Source organism: Vicia villosa, linkage group LG1 (genome assembly GCF_029867415.1).
Source record: "Vicia villosa cultivar HV-30 ecotype Madison, WI linkage group LG1, Vvil1.0, whole genome shotgun sequence".
Classification (NCBI taxonomy): Eukaryota; Viridiplantae; Streptophyta; class Magnoliopsida; order Fabales; family Fabaceae; genus Vicia; species Vicia villosa.
Window position 1 is genome coordinate 4,788,373 of NC_081180.1, and position 18,628 is coordinate 4,807,000.

General features: G+C 35.6%; 2 protein-coding genes and 1 long non-coding RNA gene across 3 annotated transcripts; all 3 read right to left on the minus strand.

Moving 5' to 3' along the window:
* Positions 1-10,898: 10,898 nt before the first annotated feature.
* On the minus strand, positions 10,899-11,381 carry LOC131599984 (uncharacterized). The gene is made up of 2 exons (XR_009282972.1): positions 11,322-11,381; positions 10,899-11,079 (listed from the first exon to the last, which is right to left on the minus strand). It is a non-coding gene; the product is annotated as an uncharacterized LOC131599984 (long non-coding RNA).
* Positions 11,382-16,130: 4,749 nt separating this feature from the next.
* On the minus strand, positions 16,131-17,570 carry LOC131647871 (uncharacterized). The gene is made up of 7 exons (XM_058917985.1): positions 17,462-17,570; positions 17,095-17,372; positions 16,827-17,015; positions 16,624-16,734; positions 16,458-16,539; positions 16,265-16,360; positions 16,131-16,163 (listed from the first exon to the last, which is right to left on the minus strand). The coding sequence occupies exons 2-7, from the start codon at positions 17,370-17,372 to the stop codon at positions 16,131-16,133; spliced, it is 789 nt and encodes a 262-aa protein (XP_058773968.1). The 5' UTR covers positions 17,462-17,570.
* On the minus strand, positions 17,400-18,612 carry LOC131648724 (uncharacterized). The gene is made up of 5 exons (XM_058918699.1): positions 18,583-18,612; positions 18,388-18,504; positions 17,993-18,301; positions 17,641-17,898; positions 17,400-17,533 (listed from the first exon to the last, which is right to left on the minus strand). The coding sequence occupies exons 1-4, from the start codon at positions 18,610-18,612 to the stop codon at positions 17,671-17,673; spliced, it is 684 nt and encodes a 227-aa protein (XP_058774682.1). The 3' UTR covers positions 17,400-17,533; positions 17,641-17,670.
* Between the last annotated feature and the right edge of the window lie 16 nt (positions 18,613-18,628).

Sequence of the window (18,628 nt, forward strand, 5' to 3'; positions counted from 1 at the left end):
GAGTAATATTTGGATGAGTGACCTTCTAGGAAGTTTCCCGAAAAGCGTGTGAGTGAGGATAAATCATGTTGAAAAGACCCGTGTTGGTTTATGGGGTCAGTCGATCATCCCGAAAGCAGTATGGGGCATTATAAATGGTATCAGAGCCAAACCTCTCCCAGTACAATGTGGTTCGAGGAAAAACCATGCGGAAGCTGGTGGGAATGTAACACTTGATGCCGAAGAAGGCGAGGGGTGGTAGTACTCCATGTAACACTTGAGGCCGAATATGGAAATGAGTAGCCGCCACATCGGAATGAGAGGGATCCTAAGGCCGCGCAGGTATGAGACCGCAAGGTTGAAGGGAAGCTTATAAGGATTGATGGGTACTACCTGTCATACCCCAATTTTTGACCTAAGATACCACCTCATATCATTTGCATATGCATCATTTGCATCTCTAACAAATTGCATAGCTTGTGTTTGTTACTTGTGCTCAGCAGGGTTTAATCAAGAGATCACTCATCAGTGCAAGAAACAATCAATTAGGGTTTTGTTCTCCCTTCATTTCAAATGAACCATTTTCATCAACAATCAACATTTGGTCCTCAGAGATTCATTCCAACAAGCTCAAAGGCTTTAAATCAACCAGATTAGGGTTTTGACTGAAGTTAGCATACTCCTGACTTTTGCTCAGGGTTTGACCTAATGACTAAGGACATGACCTCAAGAAACCAAGTACATCATTTTGGCCTAATCTATTGACTCAAGACATCTCCTACACAAGGATTGATCAACAGTGAAATTTCAAATCATCAGATTAGGGTTTTGAACTATCAGGGACCAAAATCAGGGATCACATTTGGGAAACCCTAAAAATCCCCAGGGAGTCAATCAAAGGTTTCAATCATCCTCAAATAATCCCTATGACAAAATCCAATGGAAATTGCATCTCAATTCAAGATCCACAGTCATCAATTTCATCAGGTCGACAATTAGGGTTTTTGACCTAATTCACTAAACCACTGACTTTTTTAATCAGGACATGGTGCCACAACTCAAACCATGGCTCAATATCCTCTGATGCTTCAATATGATCCATTCATACCATTCATATGGTGAGGATAGCCTGTTTCATTTGAAATCTCCAGAAACGCGATTCGTCTGAAAAAGTCAACTGTACAAGATCACCATTGACTTTTGGGGAATTTTGGTCAACCATGACTTTTGAGGTTTTGAATAATCAATATATGATGTATGAAGTCATTTGATCAAGAAAAATCAAGAAAATCAATCAAGAATCAAAAAGTCAAAAGTTTGACTTTCCATACTTAGAAAAATTCTAAGTGTTTTTCAATGGTTTTTTCCAAACTTTGGAAGGGAATTTCTCAAAATTTCACCTACAAACTGAAAAAAACTTCCAACATGAAAGTTGTAGATTTTGATCCAATGAACAACTTTGTCACATATAATTTTTTTTCAAAAGATCAACCATTTAAGAGATATGGAGCTTCAAAGTTGGTATCTTTTGAAAATTTCACTTAAAACCTCATTTTCTTCAAAGTTCATGGATCTTTTTCACCCACTTCCTTAAAGATCTTGAAGAAACTTTCAACTAGGGTTTTGAAGTGTGTAATATGAGCTTTCCAAAATGTCCAAGAGCATGAAAAAATTTGAAGTGTAGCTATGGTTTTGAATTTTGACATTAGTGAACTTTTCACTTGAAATTTCATGCCATTTTCACTAAGTTATGAGCCAATTTGCCAAATGATCCAAATAATGATGCATAGAGGCAATAATTGGAGATATTTTTCTGATTTGAGATCAGAATGGAAGAGGATAAGAAGCTTGAGTTTTAACCATGGTTTGGTCACTTTAACCATTTTGCATTAAATGTAAAAGATTCCTTTTTATCTCTTAAGCCAAATCACCAATTCTTGATCAACTTGCAAAGGTCTGAGTTCAGAACTCCTGGCCTATAAATAGAGGTGCAAATCACTCTTCAATTCACACCAAAACCTCACAATTATAGGTTTTCTCTCTTCTTTCTTGAATTGCAAGTTTCTTAAGTTTCAAAGAGGTAAAATGCTCAACCTCTAAACCTTTGAAGTTCTGAGCAAAATGATGCTTCCCACAACTCATAAACATCATTTGGAAGTTGTTTGATCCATCCATACACCCCAAAAACACCAAGAACTCAAAATCACTACCTCACTTCCATATGAACACATATTGAGCCTTATCATGCCAAATCTCACCCAAGCTCATTTCTGTCTAAGCTAATCATCCAAACACATCCTATATACCATATATGAGCTGTTCCAACCATCATCCATGACCTGTAACTCCAAAATCACATAGCATGATTCTCACTTGAGCCATACTGCAGATCGGGTTCCATAGCTTTACACAGATGAATCCAAACAGTTCCAAGCATTCAAACATGTTTCATAAGGTTCATTGAAGGTGTTCAGATCAAGAAACAACATCTGGGAGCCCTCATTTGCAGAATTCGATTTCCAGTTTGGCCGTTTTTGAAGGTAAGTCACTTGAACTTCAAACTCATATTTGCACGCATCATAAATGAAATGTGAGCATACCATCTTGTTTCTGCACCTATGAGGATCATTAACCCTCAATCAATTGCATCATAACTTGCACATACACGATTTCACATTGAATTTCAGTTTTAGGGTTCTTCATGTTCATGCGAAAATTGACCCCCTTAGAGTGAAAATAAATGAATTATGAGGGCACCATCATGTTCCTCGTGAAAAACCGAGTGAGATAGACCCTTTGATTGACCAAAACAACACAGTTTTGAAGAATTTTGAAAATCAGTTGAGGGTGTGTTCTTGGCGCCATTTTTGTTTCAGAAATTTCAAATATCAAGTTTAAAATATAATCAATTGAACGCGTGTGTCTTACAAGCTGCGCGCGCAGCCCAGTTGGTAAGTGTTTTGGCCGGTGAGAGAGAGGGCGTGGGTTCAAGCCCTTGTGTAGACAAAACCCAATTTTTTATCACTATTTTTCTCTATTTTCTTTACAACTTTAACCCATTAATTAACCAATCAAATTAATTCATTTTCTCTTCATTTTTTACACACCTCTTATTTAATATACATATTTTGACAATATCAAAAAAAATCACAAAAAAAGATTTATTTAATATGCTTTTAATTAGGTTTAAAATGATACATTTTTAAGTGTTTTTAAATACTTTAAATATTGTTTTTTCATTTAATTTTCAAACCTAATCACTTGTAAATATTTTTGTGATCAAACCCTAATCACTTAGGTCTTAATTAAGCATTAAAATTTGATTTTAACTTAATTAAGTTGACTTTTGTCAAATTCAAATTGTTTTAAAACAAACGATCATTCTTTTCAAAACAATAAACCATTTCTTTTTGAAACTATTGATTAAATCTTTTTAATTGATCAATTGATTTTCAAAACGATGTGGGGCCTCTCGAATATTAGAGAGTATAAGACCCACTCCTTTTTCCTTTTTTACAGTTTTTCTTTGTACAGAAAACAGTCAAAACAAACTTTCAAACAGTTTTTCAAACGACGCGTCTGTAAATAAGCAATCAACCATGTTTTATGTAAATAAAACACGGGCCTCCATGTAGGTATAAGTCCCAAGCCCCTTTTGTACATACCCATTCCTGTACATGAAATTAGGTATTTCATTGTACACACACTTTTGTACATATCTTAATCTGTTTTTTTAACTTTGAATAACAAACCAAAAATGAAGGTTTTCTTTAAATCTTCCCAAAAATACCATGGGCCTCCATGTAGGTATAAGTCCCAAGCCCTTTTGTAAATATTTGTTTGCATAGCTTTTGAATAAACTCAAGCGGGCCTCTCCCCGAATATAAAGTCCCGAGCCCCGTGTATACAAATGGATCATGCTTACAGGTATATTTCCTTCATAAACTCCATTATATACACACACTTTGTCATATATGTATAACTGTTCATATTTGTTCATGTACTTGTTCATGTTTGTTCGTACTTGTTCATACTTGTGATTGTATTATATATGCTTATTCAACTTAGTACAACACTAGGTTCCCCATAGCCTCCTATTGGGCTTCGTGCAAAGAATCTCCCTAGTTTAGGTTAGGACATAAAGTATGGTTTCCCGGTGAAATCGCTCTAAGAGCTCAAACCAACTATACCATGCCTCCCCTTGGGCTTTGTACAAACGAGTGACCCTCCCATAGCCTCCTCTTGGGCTTACAATGCAAGGACCCTGGATTGTCCCTCCCATAGCCTCCTCTTGGGCTTACAATGCAAGGACCCTCGGATAGCCTCCTCTTGGGATTCGTACAAGGACCCACGGGCTTCTTATAAGCATCCCCAAATATCCAAATCAAATACCCTAGGAGATTAGACATTTATCATCTCTATGATAGGAGTATCTCTTATATATCATCACAAACAATCAATCAATCAAACTTTTTTGCCACAAGTCTGGCTAATCAATCAAACTTTTTTGCCACAAGGCTGGCTAATCAATCAAACCGTTTTGCCACCGTACTGGCTGATTAATCAAAGTTTTTGTCACAAGGCTGACTTCATTGAAACTTTTGCCACAAGGCTGGCTGATTAATCAAAACTTTTTGTCACAAGGCTGACTTCATTGAAAGTTTTTGCCACAAGGCTGGTTAAACAACAAAAACATCTTTATCATTCTAAGCGCCATAAGTGGCACAGCCCAGGGCTTATAATGAAAAGATTTTCAAACAAAAATCAAACAGATGTATGTGATGATATAGATTAGATACATCTAGCATTTAGATGACATTTGTCTATTTTCCTTTGCTTCCACTAGCATAAGTGGGAACTACGATTGCTCTGACTTTCTCAACATCCCTTTGAGAATACGTAGGCACAAGGTCTTATTCCTTGGCGAGCAAAACTTCTCTCTCAAACATTCAAACCTTAGCACCCGTAGACCCCGAGCTACAGATGCTCTGATTCCCTCTAGGGGATATGTATGCAGAGGATCGCGATGATCTTTGCGAGCATAATCAAACAAACACCTTAGGTCCCACCTCTTTCTCACAAGAATCTCCACCATAACAAGAATGGAATAAACAAAACAAAGAAACCTATAGAGTACTATAGATACGTTGGGTGCTAATACCTTCCCTTCGTATAACCAACCCTCTTACCCAAGATCTCTCCCCCCACTTTTAGGTTATTGCAGCTTTTTTCCTTTTCCTCCTTTGGAAATAATAAAAAGTTTGGTCGGTACAAAAGAAAAATCATTTTTTGAGCACTCGAGCCCAAAGAAGGCATCAGGTGTCTCATCCCAAAAAAAAGAAAAACGATTTTTCGCCCGCGACACTACCTATACCAACAAGATGCATCTTCTTTTTGGTAGCCTAACCATAAGAACTCCACATTTAAGCGTGCTTGACTTGGAGTAATATTGGGATGGGTGGCCTTTTGGGAAGTCTCATTCTAAAAAGACTCGTGTTGGTTTGTGGGGTCAGTCGATCATCCCGAAAGCACTCGGGGGCGTTACAGATATCACCCTATCAGAAAAGAAAACCAAAAGAATCCATAAATTTGTGCCATCTCACCTTATTTTTAATTCTTCCTTATCATAAAGTTAAGTCACTTTAAAAGGCTCAACCAACACCATAATCTTGACCGAACAAAACATAGCTCAAGACAAACACGACAATATATCTCCCACGCACAAGCTAATCATGAAGGAGAAGAAAACTCCACAAATCCATTGAATTCGTCAACCGCCTTTAAAGGGATGCATATCGGGAAAATCTATCTACTAGCGGGCAAGTTGAATTGACATATACCGCAACTCAATAATGAGGTCGAGGCACACCTATCTCCAAAGAATCTAGGCTCAAAAAAATAATCCACATAACCTACCTCGATACCAGGAAGAGGTAGTAATCCGAATAAATTTTGGCTTGTGATCCCAAGAAAAACACCAGGTACAAAAACTTGAAAGATCCAGTTCCCAAGGCTCAATGTGTAGCGGGGAAAATCTGAGATCGAAGCCATTTGGTTGACTCGACTCATTAGTTCAGCGAAAGTCGCCATCGCGCTTTATTGTTTCCAAAGGAAATGGGAAAAGAGCGAAGTAAACCCAAAAGAAGTTTTTGAAACAAAAACAACAAAAAGAGATCTTAGGTACAAGTGTTGATTATACAAGAGGAAGGTTTTAAGCACCCCTCATATCTGTGGTATTACACAGGAACCTTTTTGAAAATATGTGTTTTGTAAAAGATATTGTGTGCGAAAAGAAAAGGTTTTGTTTGATTTTTTAAAATAAGCTCGACAAGACATTACATCTTGTGCCTACATACCTCTTTGGTGAAATGGAGAAGTCAGAGCTAATGTAGTTCCACTTAAAAAGGAAGATTTTTAAAAGGAATAAACACTTTATCATTGTCAGAGAGAATACTCAGCCATTGATTTTAAACATGAGAACATATGGATTCTTTACGTCACAAATGAGAGAAGGGCTTCAACTCGAATAAAATCAACAAGTATGCCACTAGCTTTCTCAAGTGGAAAAGATTCCATCATATCAATCAATATCAAGATCGTGGGGTATCACAACTCACTACAACAATTAATCGTGTCCAAACTTTGAAAGAAATGCCAACAAGGGCAAAATATATTTTTTAAGAAAGGTTTTTAAAGAGGTTTTACAAACATAAGGATATTTTGGAAAAAGTGAGAATATTTTGAAAATCTAAGAAGTGGGAGGAGATGAAGGGACGATCCTAGAGCGTAAAATAAAAGTTAAGGAAAGAACGATCTAACCAAAATAAGAATCCAACGCTTGACATTAAGAGTCAAGGTAGATTTCTCATCCTTTAGACTACCAACGCTAAACCAACACATTACCACTTGGGGATCCAGATGAACTTGACTATCTTTAGCACAACTTGCACCAAGCCTTTGGAAATTTCTGACGAAAATCGGTCAGAGTAACGGTTGCGTATATGTGAATTCTCTATCATGACGCCTTGGAATTAACCATCAAGGGCTTTTAAGGAAACACCTGCATACACAAAGAGAAAACAATACAACGCCTTGGAGTAAACTCCAAGGACTTCCAGATAAAATAACAGTATGACAAGATCCAGAGGTGCTAAGTTCAAAAGGCACAGGTCTCCAAAATGCTCGGGATAGTAACCAATAGTCCATAGATAGAGATCCTTAATTCCTTTTTTATTGTTTATATTGATTATTAGTGTTTTAATACCAAAATTAAAATAAGGTCCAAATGGACAAAAGGAAAATAGCGGAAACATAAGCACACGTTCAAATGGACAAAAAGAAAATAGCGGAAACATAAACATGATGAATGATAAGATGAAGCATGAAGCAAGAAATATAAAGAGCAATATAATAACGTGCAAAAATTAAAGTCAATTATTAAATGTTAGCAAGACGACCATCTTGAAACTTGTCAAGTATATCAGTGATTTATTAGTAATGTTAGCAAGATGACCATCTTGAAACTTGTCAAGTATATCATCGATTTATTAGTAATGAAGATCGATGGTGAGTGAATGATGATCTCAGGTTTAAATTCAATGAAAGTCCATCAGAAGCTTGATAAAATCATAGCGACTACACGATAAACTTCCATAAGTCTTAAACCAATCGCATACAATCTCTGCCATATTTGTTCTTTTTTTCTGATTCGGGACGAGGAATGTTGCGCTATGTTAAGCAGATCGCCAAGTGACTTATGTAGAAGTCACCCTACAACGAGGCCGATTAACAATTTTTGTGCTAATGCATGCTAGAAAACGATATGTAGATCATTCTCCAAAAGCAATACAGCACGAAAAAAAAGGTAGCGGTCTCGTCTTCATCAAGAATCCAAAAGGACTCCAATGATAATGAAGATTTTCATCGACCAAAATAGAAGAGAAGAAAAGATGGAATTACATTAAAGATTCCTTCCATCTTTAAATTCAATCACTTAATATTGCGGATTAGGATTTTCATCCCATCAATGCCCTAAGTCCATTGAATTTAAAGAGGAACTAGATCTCTAAACTTGTAATTCAAAGAAAATATCAAAAGAATGGAGTAGGAGAATGGTAAGAACCAAAAACAAGTCAACAAAGGAAGAAAAAAAACAACATTCTGTCAGCGTGCAATCTATTTGCACATAGATTAAATCGATTTACACAACTCTGTTTTCCAAAATTTATTTAAACATTATACCAAACACCTTGTGATCTTGGATATATTATGCACGAAAATACTATCAAATCACCATCAAATAGCACCAAAATAACACCATAGATGTAGCACATATAATCATCAAAGGATCACATCTTGAAATATGGAATGGATCTAGGAATTTACCAAATTGAAATTAACTTCTTCAAGAACAAACACCAACAAGCCTTGATCTACCAAAAATATATGAAGAAAGAGTGTTTGGATGGAGGTTTAGCTCAAAGATTAGTGAGATTCAATGTGAATCTCACTAACTTTTTTATGGAAGAAGAGTTTTGAGTGATTAGGGAAAGGATGAGAAGACAAATTGCAAGAGTTCTTTAGGCTCTCCAAGCTCTTGAAATGAATGAGGGGAGACCTCTATTTATAGAATTTGAAGTGAGGGTAGGGCAAATTGGTAATTGTCCCTTGGAGATTAATTTGAATTTAATTGGTAAAAATGGGATTAAAGTGAGGTTAATGAAGGGAATTATAGTAATGAGGTGGAAATTGATGGGAAATAAAATGGATCAAGTAAATGAAATTGATGCTAATAATCAAATGGTGCACATGTCATCAAATGAGGGTGTATGATAGGGTTTGATCATGATGAGGTAAGGAATTAATTATGAGATCAAGAACATTCCTCCCACATATGCAAGTGGTGATACAATCCTCAAAAAGGTGAAAATTGCCTTCATTCTTCAAATTTCGCACTGGTGCAATCGATTGCTTCCTTATGCAAATCGATTTGCACTGTTGAAAAAGGCAAAATCTAGTGCAAAAACGGTTGTGTAAATCGATTGCTCTCTTATGCAAATCGATTTGCATAGTGAAAATGTTGAAATATGTCCTTTTTGATGGATATTTTGGCTTGGTACCTACAAAACACAAACATACAAAAAGAACAAAGCAATATTTTTGGTATTTTGGTTAGTATAATGTATACAAGCTAAACAAACATTGGTGCTTGATGGTTCCCCTTACAGATGAAGTGAGCATAGCACCAAAAGCAAAGCTTTGGGAATAAGCTCTTGATTAATGATTGAGAAGCAAATGATGTCTGATCTTAGGGTCAAAAATTGGGGTATGACACAATGAAGAGAGAATAAACATGTAGGGAAATAAATTCCACTGACTCATATCCCATCAAAGGTAAAATCGATCATTGGACGATCATAAGCGACCCCTTTGATGTCCGTTGTTAAGAGACACATGCCAATCCTCTCAGCAAGCAAGATAAGTATTTCTCAAGGCTCTTTAAATATTAAATAAGTAAATATTTTGCTAAATATATGCTATACACAGAAATAATTCTATAATCCTAAACATTATGGTATATATTATCTTTGTGTAACATGACCATACAGGGAAAAATAGGCTCAAGCGCAACTAGAATACCCCCTCTTAGGAACTAACCACTTCAAGAGCATAGGCAGTGGAGTCCATGATACATCCACCCGAACCAGGATAAAAACCTGTGAGCATTAACTAGAACCCCACCCTTGGTCGGGGATGGTTCCTAGAAACACTAAAGACTTACGTCAACTGCTATCGATTGGGATAAGTAACAACAAGCTTAGTAGTTACAATAGTTCTCTATGACTGAGACAGGAAAGGATGATGCTTAGTTGTTACACCAACTCTCATTAATCAGGAAGAGCAAGGAAAAGGTCTGACGATCACGCCAATTTCCACCAACGGGATATAACACATCAAGTTTCAAAGACCTTGTTGGTTCCACACGAGAAAAGACTCGAACAAGTTAATACAAATGATGCAGGTCCCTAGTTACGGGGAGGATTAGATCCAATCCTAACAAGGGCAGAAAATGGGGAGAGGGTGAAATGTGTGTTTAAAAAAACTAGACTTTGAAAAAATTTAAGAATTAATTCTGAAGTTTAAAAACATTTTAGAAAAGGTTTTAGAAATAAGAAACATAAAATAAAATTCAAAAACTAAATTGCAAAAAGTAAAATGTAAGGGAAGTGAGAAAACACAAGAACTCCACGAGGCAAGCCGTTAGATGTTCTCATTAGTGCCACCCATAGTGAAGAAAGATCCAATCACTACGCCAAACAAGCACATAGACAACGCTTTTTTTGGCTTTAGGCAGCGCTTAAAAGCGCTATCTATTCCCCCGCTGCCGTAGGTAAAGGCAGCGCTTTTTTTCACCTTGAAAACGTTGCTAAAGGCACCCTTTAGTCAGCACTTTTACCTATAAAGCGCTGTTAAAGGCCCACTTTAGACAACACTTTTATATCCAAAGCGCTGCTAAAGACCCCCTTTAGATAGCGCTTTTCTGAAACAATTTTTAAGAAAAAGCCTCTTAAAAGCGCTGCTAAAGGCCACCTTTAGGTAGCGCTTTTCCCTCAAGCGCTGCTAAAGGACCACTTTAGCCAACGCTTTTTTCTTAAATGCGCTGTTAAAGGCCCCCTTTAGGCAGCGCTTTTTTGAAACAAAGTTTTTAAATAGCTTTTAGGCAGCGCTTCTCTTTTAAAGTGTTGTCTAATGTCCACGAAATTTTTACATGGATCTATTTAAAAAAGGCTTGCCCCAGGTTTTCACCACATTTTGCACCTGTACAATATACCATTACCAGATTTCACCTATAAACAACAAAAAAACTCTATTTTTCAGAGCTAAGATGCTAAGAATATATATATATATATATATATATATACGAATAAACTTTGAATTTTTTATATGCTAAGAATATATTAATAAACAACAACAAAATTACATCCAATTCAATGAAAACAATTGCATTATCCAAAACATTGTTATTTTTTACACAAGTCAAAAGGATGCTAAATATCTACTTTTTCTTCTTGCCAGCTAACCTTTTTACCCTTCAATATCCTGCAATTGCATCAAATTAACCATTATAATCACAAAACAGAATAACAGAAAACCAAAAACAAAATAATATAAAGGTGAAAAACATTCTACATTAGTGTATATAAAACCATTCTACATTTTCCACGAATGTATTTCAAACGGCCTACATATCACTAAATAATCTATGTAGATAAATCAAATATTGCAACATGCACTTGGCTATACTCAAAATTCTCATCAATTATAGTAAGATTTCAGTATACCTATACAACTTTCAACTCAATCATGAATTGACACCATTCCTCCCTAAGTTCATCCAACTTAGATTTTGAGTAAGTGATCCGCTGTCGCGCACGGAACAAAACGAGTTATTTTGAAAAAACCGTAGATAGCGACAAGTGACTCGAGTATCGTATCGCAAGGATTCTCGTTTATTATTAACCAAAGGTAAATCGATTTAGGGGGTTGTTTTAGATTTAATTTATAAAACAGAGTAAATTAAGTGATTATCAAAATAAGCTAAACGACTAATCCTACTGATTCGGGTTCCGACTTATCATCGGTTATAATAACACCAATCCCTAAACGGCTTCAATCCTATTCGATTATGAGATTAATCAGACAAGCGCTCATCAAAATCATACGAGTTATGTTCCTGTTTATCGAATTAAGCAAACGGTTAAGAATATGACGAGTTAACGAATTAAGCAAACGATAACACGCAATTAAATTTAGGAACATGCATACAATCGAATTTAATCAATTCTATTCTATGAACAACAATCGAATTAAGCAAACAATTGTAATCAAATTAAGCAAATGATTTCATAGAAAAGAATTGAACAGAAATCGAATTTAAATTAGTATTAGAATAACCTCAAAGCAATGAAACCCATAAGCAGTAGGATTTGCCTTCGGAAATTAGTTCTTCATTCTAATCATGAAACCAAAAGTAAAATTTGTGGCAAAAAAAAGGTCTCAAAATTATTTGGTGAAAAGTGTATGGTGATAATGAACAGTGGCGGCCAGCCCTAGGTACATCAGCCAAAAACGTTTTCGACCCAACTGGGTCAAATTACAAAACCCAGGCCCACTACTTAACGACCCAAAAACTGAAAATAAAATAGTGTTGCAGCTTCAAACGCAAATCTGGGAAATATAGGTTCCGAATCTGACTTTGACTCCAACACAAAAATCGTAGCTCTCTTTCTTAGCTTTCCGGCGATTATTAGAACGCCTCAATCGGATTCCCGTAGCTCCAGTTATGATCATTTTAGTGCAGACTGCTAATGCTGAAAATTAAGTGCAAAAATCAAATAAAGGCAAAAATAAACTAAATTATAAAAACACATTAAAATAGAAAAATAACCAAGGTAAAGTAAAGAAATGACTAAGTAAAAATATAGGATAATGTGCATAAATATGCACTGATCAAATTCCCCCACACTTGAACTTTTGCACTCCGAGCAAAATAAAATCAAAACAAAGAAAGCACAAACACATCAACAGTTACTCATTCCAGGCTAAAAGTCTTCTTCGGTTAAGTTTGCATCGATAAGTACTAGTCTTGCACATTAAGGACATCGTAAGAACACTAACCACAAATATGAAGATATAAGCCTCCTAAATACAAAAACCAATTCAAATCATATTATTATACCATAGCCTAACTTACTAATCCTTTTTGCTCTTTTTCATTCAGGCGCAATCACATTAAGCCCGTTATCTCCACACACTTATAGCAAGACGACCGGTTAGTGACTCTGATCCTTTTCTGCACGGGGTTCTGGTACTTACGTGGCATAACCCTTTGTTTACTCAGTTGTAGTTGCAGGGATCGGACCGTAATCCTCCCTATCAAGTTCAGCACCAGAAACCGCTGAACCAACTAACAACGAGTTTTATTATCAACTTTTTTTTTGAAGGTTCTACATCCGTTGGGTTAAGTGACCGGATGAGGGTCGCCAAACTTAGAAGGTGCATTCCCTTTTTCCTTTTTTTTGGAACACTCACTTATATTCATCGGCTTTCCTGCATAAAGTGTGTGAGAGATGGTGCCGACTGCTGAAATAAACTACTCAAGAGCTGTCAGAGAATGAGAATTTAAGGCTAAAACATAATAAAAAATTCAAATCAATTTCCATATACATGAGACTTACGGTGTTAAAACGATACCGATCTTGTGAATTTTTCCCAGGTCTCCGCAAACTCGACTCAAATCAGTCTATAGCCTAAAACTTTCAAAACGATGCATATTTATTTATTTTAACTGAAAACAAAACAAGAAAATAAAACAAAATAAAACAAAGAATTCCCTCCCCCATACTAAAACAAGCATTGTCCTCAATGAAAGGACATAATTACAAAATAAGAGTGAGAGAAAGGACAGAACACACCCGAGTAGTCAAGGAGGATATGTGATCACATAAACAGCCTTTCCCAGAGAGATATATTCTACATTTTCTTCTTCCAAAGTGGGGATCTCATGGAGTAGCTTTGGGTAATGTCCATGGAATATGAAATTTTTATTAGTGCCTTCGCCTTTTATTCCAGGATCAAAGAAGAATCTTCGATAAATAAAAGTTTTGAATGGGCACGTGATCTTTTCTACAACACCAAAGTTCAAAAGATTGAGGAGCTGCCTCACTACTTTTGTTTCATCTTCCTCTTCAATTGAGACCCTATGCAAAATCATAGATGGGCTAATATCGAGAATTTCGATCAAAGTCCACCCAATCACCTTGTTATGCTTCTTCAAAACCCGCAATAGCTTATTTTCTTGATCAAAATCAACGTTAGAAGAAATTATACCTGGGAGTTTTTCACTACTCTCTAAATAAGCGTATTTCAAATTTTCAGGAAGTTGTTTCAACTCGGGGGAAGGTGGGTGCTCAATGGAAGGAGTGCTTGGGGTAGCCAGGATATCAAGAGTATCAGCTGCATAAACAACTTTATCAATAAGAACTTCACCTGTAGTAAATATGTTACCCTTCAAGGCAACATCAATCTCAGCACATACAACACAAATGTTAGTGTCAGTACAATCAGAACATGAGTAAACATCATCAAAATCAGACAGTGATGGAAAATCATATGCAAACAAATCATTACAAGTATCATCAACATTTTCAGAAAGCAACTCTATTTGAAAAACAGAATGCTCTTCCAAGGGTTGTTGGTTTGATCCTTGAGCTTGCTGCATGGCATTCAATAAAGTGGCAAGTTGTCCAATTTGTGTTTGCAAAGTCTGAAGAGTAGAATCTATTTGTTGTTGATACTGAAGATTATTTGCAGCCATTTCTTTGACAATATCCTCTAGTGAAGGTTCAGAAGGTGCACAACACATAACCTCAAATTCATTCAGATGCTTATGCGGATCCTCACCTGCAAAACCATTAAACCTAGGCAACAAATGTATTAATCCAGATTTCAATTCAAAAGGTACATCAACATCAGGATACTCAATGCATAAGTTCGCATCAGGGGCAGCCAACTGCCTTAAGGTTCTTTGTTCAGCCATGTTATCAACAAACACAGAAATACCAACTATGACCCAAACAGGCAAAAACAAATAGAAAGAAGAAAAACGGTTAAAATAAATTCATAAAAATATAAAAACACTAAATTTATTCTAACTAATACAAATAAGAATTTTGGGAATTTTTTTGGATTTTTTCGACTCTATGAAAACAGTAAAAAATTCATTAAAAATAGAAAAACGATGAATTTGGCGATTTGGAGTCGAATTCCCTTACTCTATTAGAGTAAGGGAGTATTGATCGCACAATTGTTTTGCTCCCAGTAGGCAAAAAACAGATTATCGATCAGACTCAATTTCCAAAAAAAACTATTTTTTCGACTCAAAAAGGCGTTGTGGCCGAAACCGCAAGGAACCTATGGCCTAAACGCACAAACACTTAACCTAAGACTCTAGAATTAGTTAATAATGATAAGAATCCCCGGCATCGGCGCCAATTTGATCCGCTGTCGCGCACGGATCAAAACGCGTTATTTTGAAAAAACCGTAGATAGCGACAAGTGACTCAAGTATCGTATCGCAAGGATTCTCGTTGATTATTAACCAAAGGTAAATCGATTTAGGGGGGTTGTTTTAGAATCAATTTATAAAACAGAGTAAATTAAGTGATTATCAAAATAAGCTAAACGACTAATCCTACTGATTCGGGTTCCGACTTATCATCGGTTATAATAACACCAATCCCTAAACGACTTCAATCATATTCGATTATGAGATTAATCAGACAAGCGCTCATCAAAATCATACGAGTTATGTTCCTATTTACCGAATTAAGCAAACGGTTAAGAATATGACGAGTTAACGAATTAAGCAAACGATAACACGCAATTAAATTTAGGAACATGCATACAATCGAATTTAATCAATTATATTCTATGAACAACAATCGAATTAAGCAAACAATTGTAATCAAATTAAGAAAATGATTTCATAGAAAAGAATTGAACATAAATCGAATTTAAATTAGTATTAGAATAACCTCAAAGCAATGAAACCCATAAGCAGTAGGATTTGCCTTCGGGAATTAGTTCTTCATTCTAATCATGAAACCAAAAGTAAAATTTGTGGCAAAAAAAAGGTCTCAAAATTATTTGGTGAAAAGTGTATGGTGATAATGAACAGTGGCGGCCAGCCCTAGGTACATCAGCCAAAAACGTTTTCGACCCAACTGGGTCAAATTACAAAACCCAGGCCCACTACTTAACGACCCAAAAACTGAAAATAAAATAGTGTTGCAGCTTCAAACGCAAATCTGGGAAATATAGGTTCCGAATCTGACTTTGACTCCAACATGAAAGTCGTAGCTCTCTTTCTTAGCTTTCCGGCGATTATTAGAACGCCTCAATCGGATTCCCGTAGCTCCAGTTATGATCATTTTAGTGCAGACTGCTAATGCTGAAAATTAAGTGCGAAAATCAAATAAAGGCAAAAATAAACTAAATTATAAAAACACATTAAAATAGAAAAATAACCAAGGTAAAGTAAAGAAATGCCTAAGTAAAAATATAGGAGAATGTGCATAAATATGCACTGATCAGTAAGTAGCACACTTGAAGTCATCAAAATACTACAAAATAATATAACATGGTATGTTTAAGTTAAAACTATTTAATAATATGAGAAATATGTGTTAAATATTAAAATAACTCTTAAGTTAGAAATCCATACCTTGGACGGAATCTCTATTTGATTCGAAAGAAGAATTTCTTTCATAAACTGCAACATGTAAAAACCGCAATCTACTTCATTACGCTGCCCAGGACACTACACATGGAAAGAAAATATGGATAAGGGCTAAGTTTTATCACGTATATATCATCACTATTTATATAATCAAAATTGTGATAATTAATTAATATACCTCCACTTGAATCCATGTGATGTTGTTGGCTTTACTCTTTGGTACTTGACTTCCTCTTTGTGCTCGAAAAACTTGTATAACGCTAATAAAACATAAACGCATAATTTAAAACAATTCCCATAAATAAATAAATATACACACGAATATTTAGAACAATCTCACTTACGTATCAACCAACTTCTTCATAGCTTCGTATGTACTAACTGGATTGTGTAAGGAATCCAGAAAATATACAACTTCACTGATAGGATTAATCGCGACCAACAACCAATGTCCACTGTAAGGCAAAACAAATGTGAGATGAAAACTTTTTACACAATGTAAAAATATGAAAAATTATAATAGATGAATTTAGAATTAAAGTCTAACCCGTTGCCGGTATTAAATGGTAGAAAGAACAACTTTTCTGAATTTATGCTGGCCATAAAACGGTTGAGTACATACGCCATGACTTCATCCGGTTTAGATATGATTAACCCTAAGTTGGTAATGAAGGGAGCTAAGAAAGCGAATCTTTGCCTCAATCCAGTCAGGTGCATCAATTTTTCATACAAAAACCTTAAATAAAAGACCTCATTAACATTTGAAATGAGTAAATGAATTGTTCATTTAATTAAACAAATTAGATCGAATATACCTTATGTATGTATCAATAACACTGAGGCCTAATTGCGTATGTTCAAAAATTTGTTCAAAATCCTCCATACCAATTGTTTCTTGATGCTCAATACCAAACACATCTTCCTCCATAGGTACAAGACGGGTGTTTCCTTGCGGAATATCAGAGAGTTCTAAAGAAGTTAAAAGGCACGACCTAAACTTACTGGGATTAGGTTTTTTCTTAGCCGCGATCTTAGCAACAACCTTTTCAGGCTTCTTACCCTTACTGACATCTTCAATCTCTTTAGCATGCATCTAATTAAAGATCATATAATTAGTTAGGTGAAATATAAGATCACGAATTAACATTTTTCATGCATAAATATCATATAATTGTGATGTACCTGTTTTATTGATGCAACTGACTCGATTTTCCGCGGAGGCTCCTTGTCTTTTGCTTTGGATTTTGTTGGAGTCTTATTAACATAACCATGTAAAAACAAATGTGCGTAAAATGCGCGTAAAAACTTTGAATACTCAAAGATTCATATATATATATATATATATATGGTTTTTAGCATACCTCATCATCTACACTAATAAGGCTTGACGGTCATGCAACAAACGAACCTATTGCATCTCCCACCAATGTGGCATCCGAAACATCGTCAGGATGCGGTAATAACGCATCCTTCTCTAAAGCAATGTCAACTGATACTTTTAAACAGCCAGTAGGGAGCGGTCTAGTGTGAAGTAATTCTCCCAAAGTATTATGCACTTTTCCCTTGCCAACCATCCGATAAGTCGGTGACGATAAGTAGAGTTGGCAAGGTGAAATGCCCTAAAACCAATAATAAATTTCAAATTGTTATTGTGTATATATTTCAATTAAATAAATTAAGCTACTTTAATTTCATAATAATATATATAATTACCTCTGGAAGATTCGGTTGAAAATTACAACCGATACTACCTTTGTCACTAGTAGCTTTACAACCTGAAGCTTGCTCTCTTAATTCTTTTTCCCTTTTCAATTCGCGGACTTCAGCTTGTAGTGCATACAAGGTTTCCTGCAGTTCTCTATTGCTAGGAGCCTTCTGTTTTTTCATCTTCAAGGATGTTGGAGTGATTCCAAATCCCTTTCCCCTCACCCGACTAGAATATTCAGGAACATCTAATGCGCGGCTAAGTATGCTCCTGCAATCATTGCCTTCATCTGGAGATATAGACTGGGATAGAGTCTCCTGAAATTCATATGAATATTCAAAATTTGTCTTATTAAAATTTTACTTAACTTTTGATTTAATTAAAGAAATAATGCTATACTTACGCATTTTTCAAAAACTTTTTGAACATCTTCTTTGACAACTCCATCCTTTCCCACGCGGGCTTCCTTCCACAAAACATGTGGTGGAACAGATGTTTCAGAACTACTCTCCCTTGTTAACTACACATTAAGCCAAATAATATGATCAAATATAACTCACGATGAACAAGTATAACATTGAAATTTATATATACTTACAATAGACTGTTCCAAGTGTCCATATCCCATACGCCCTTTTCTGTAT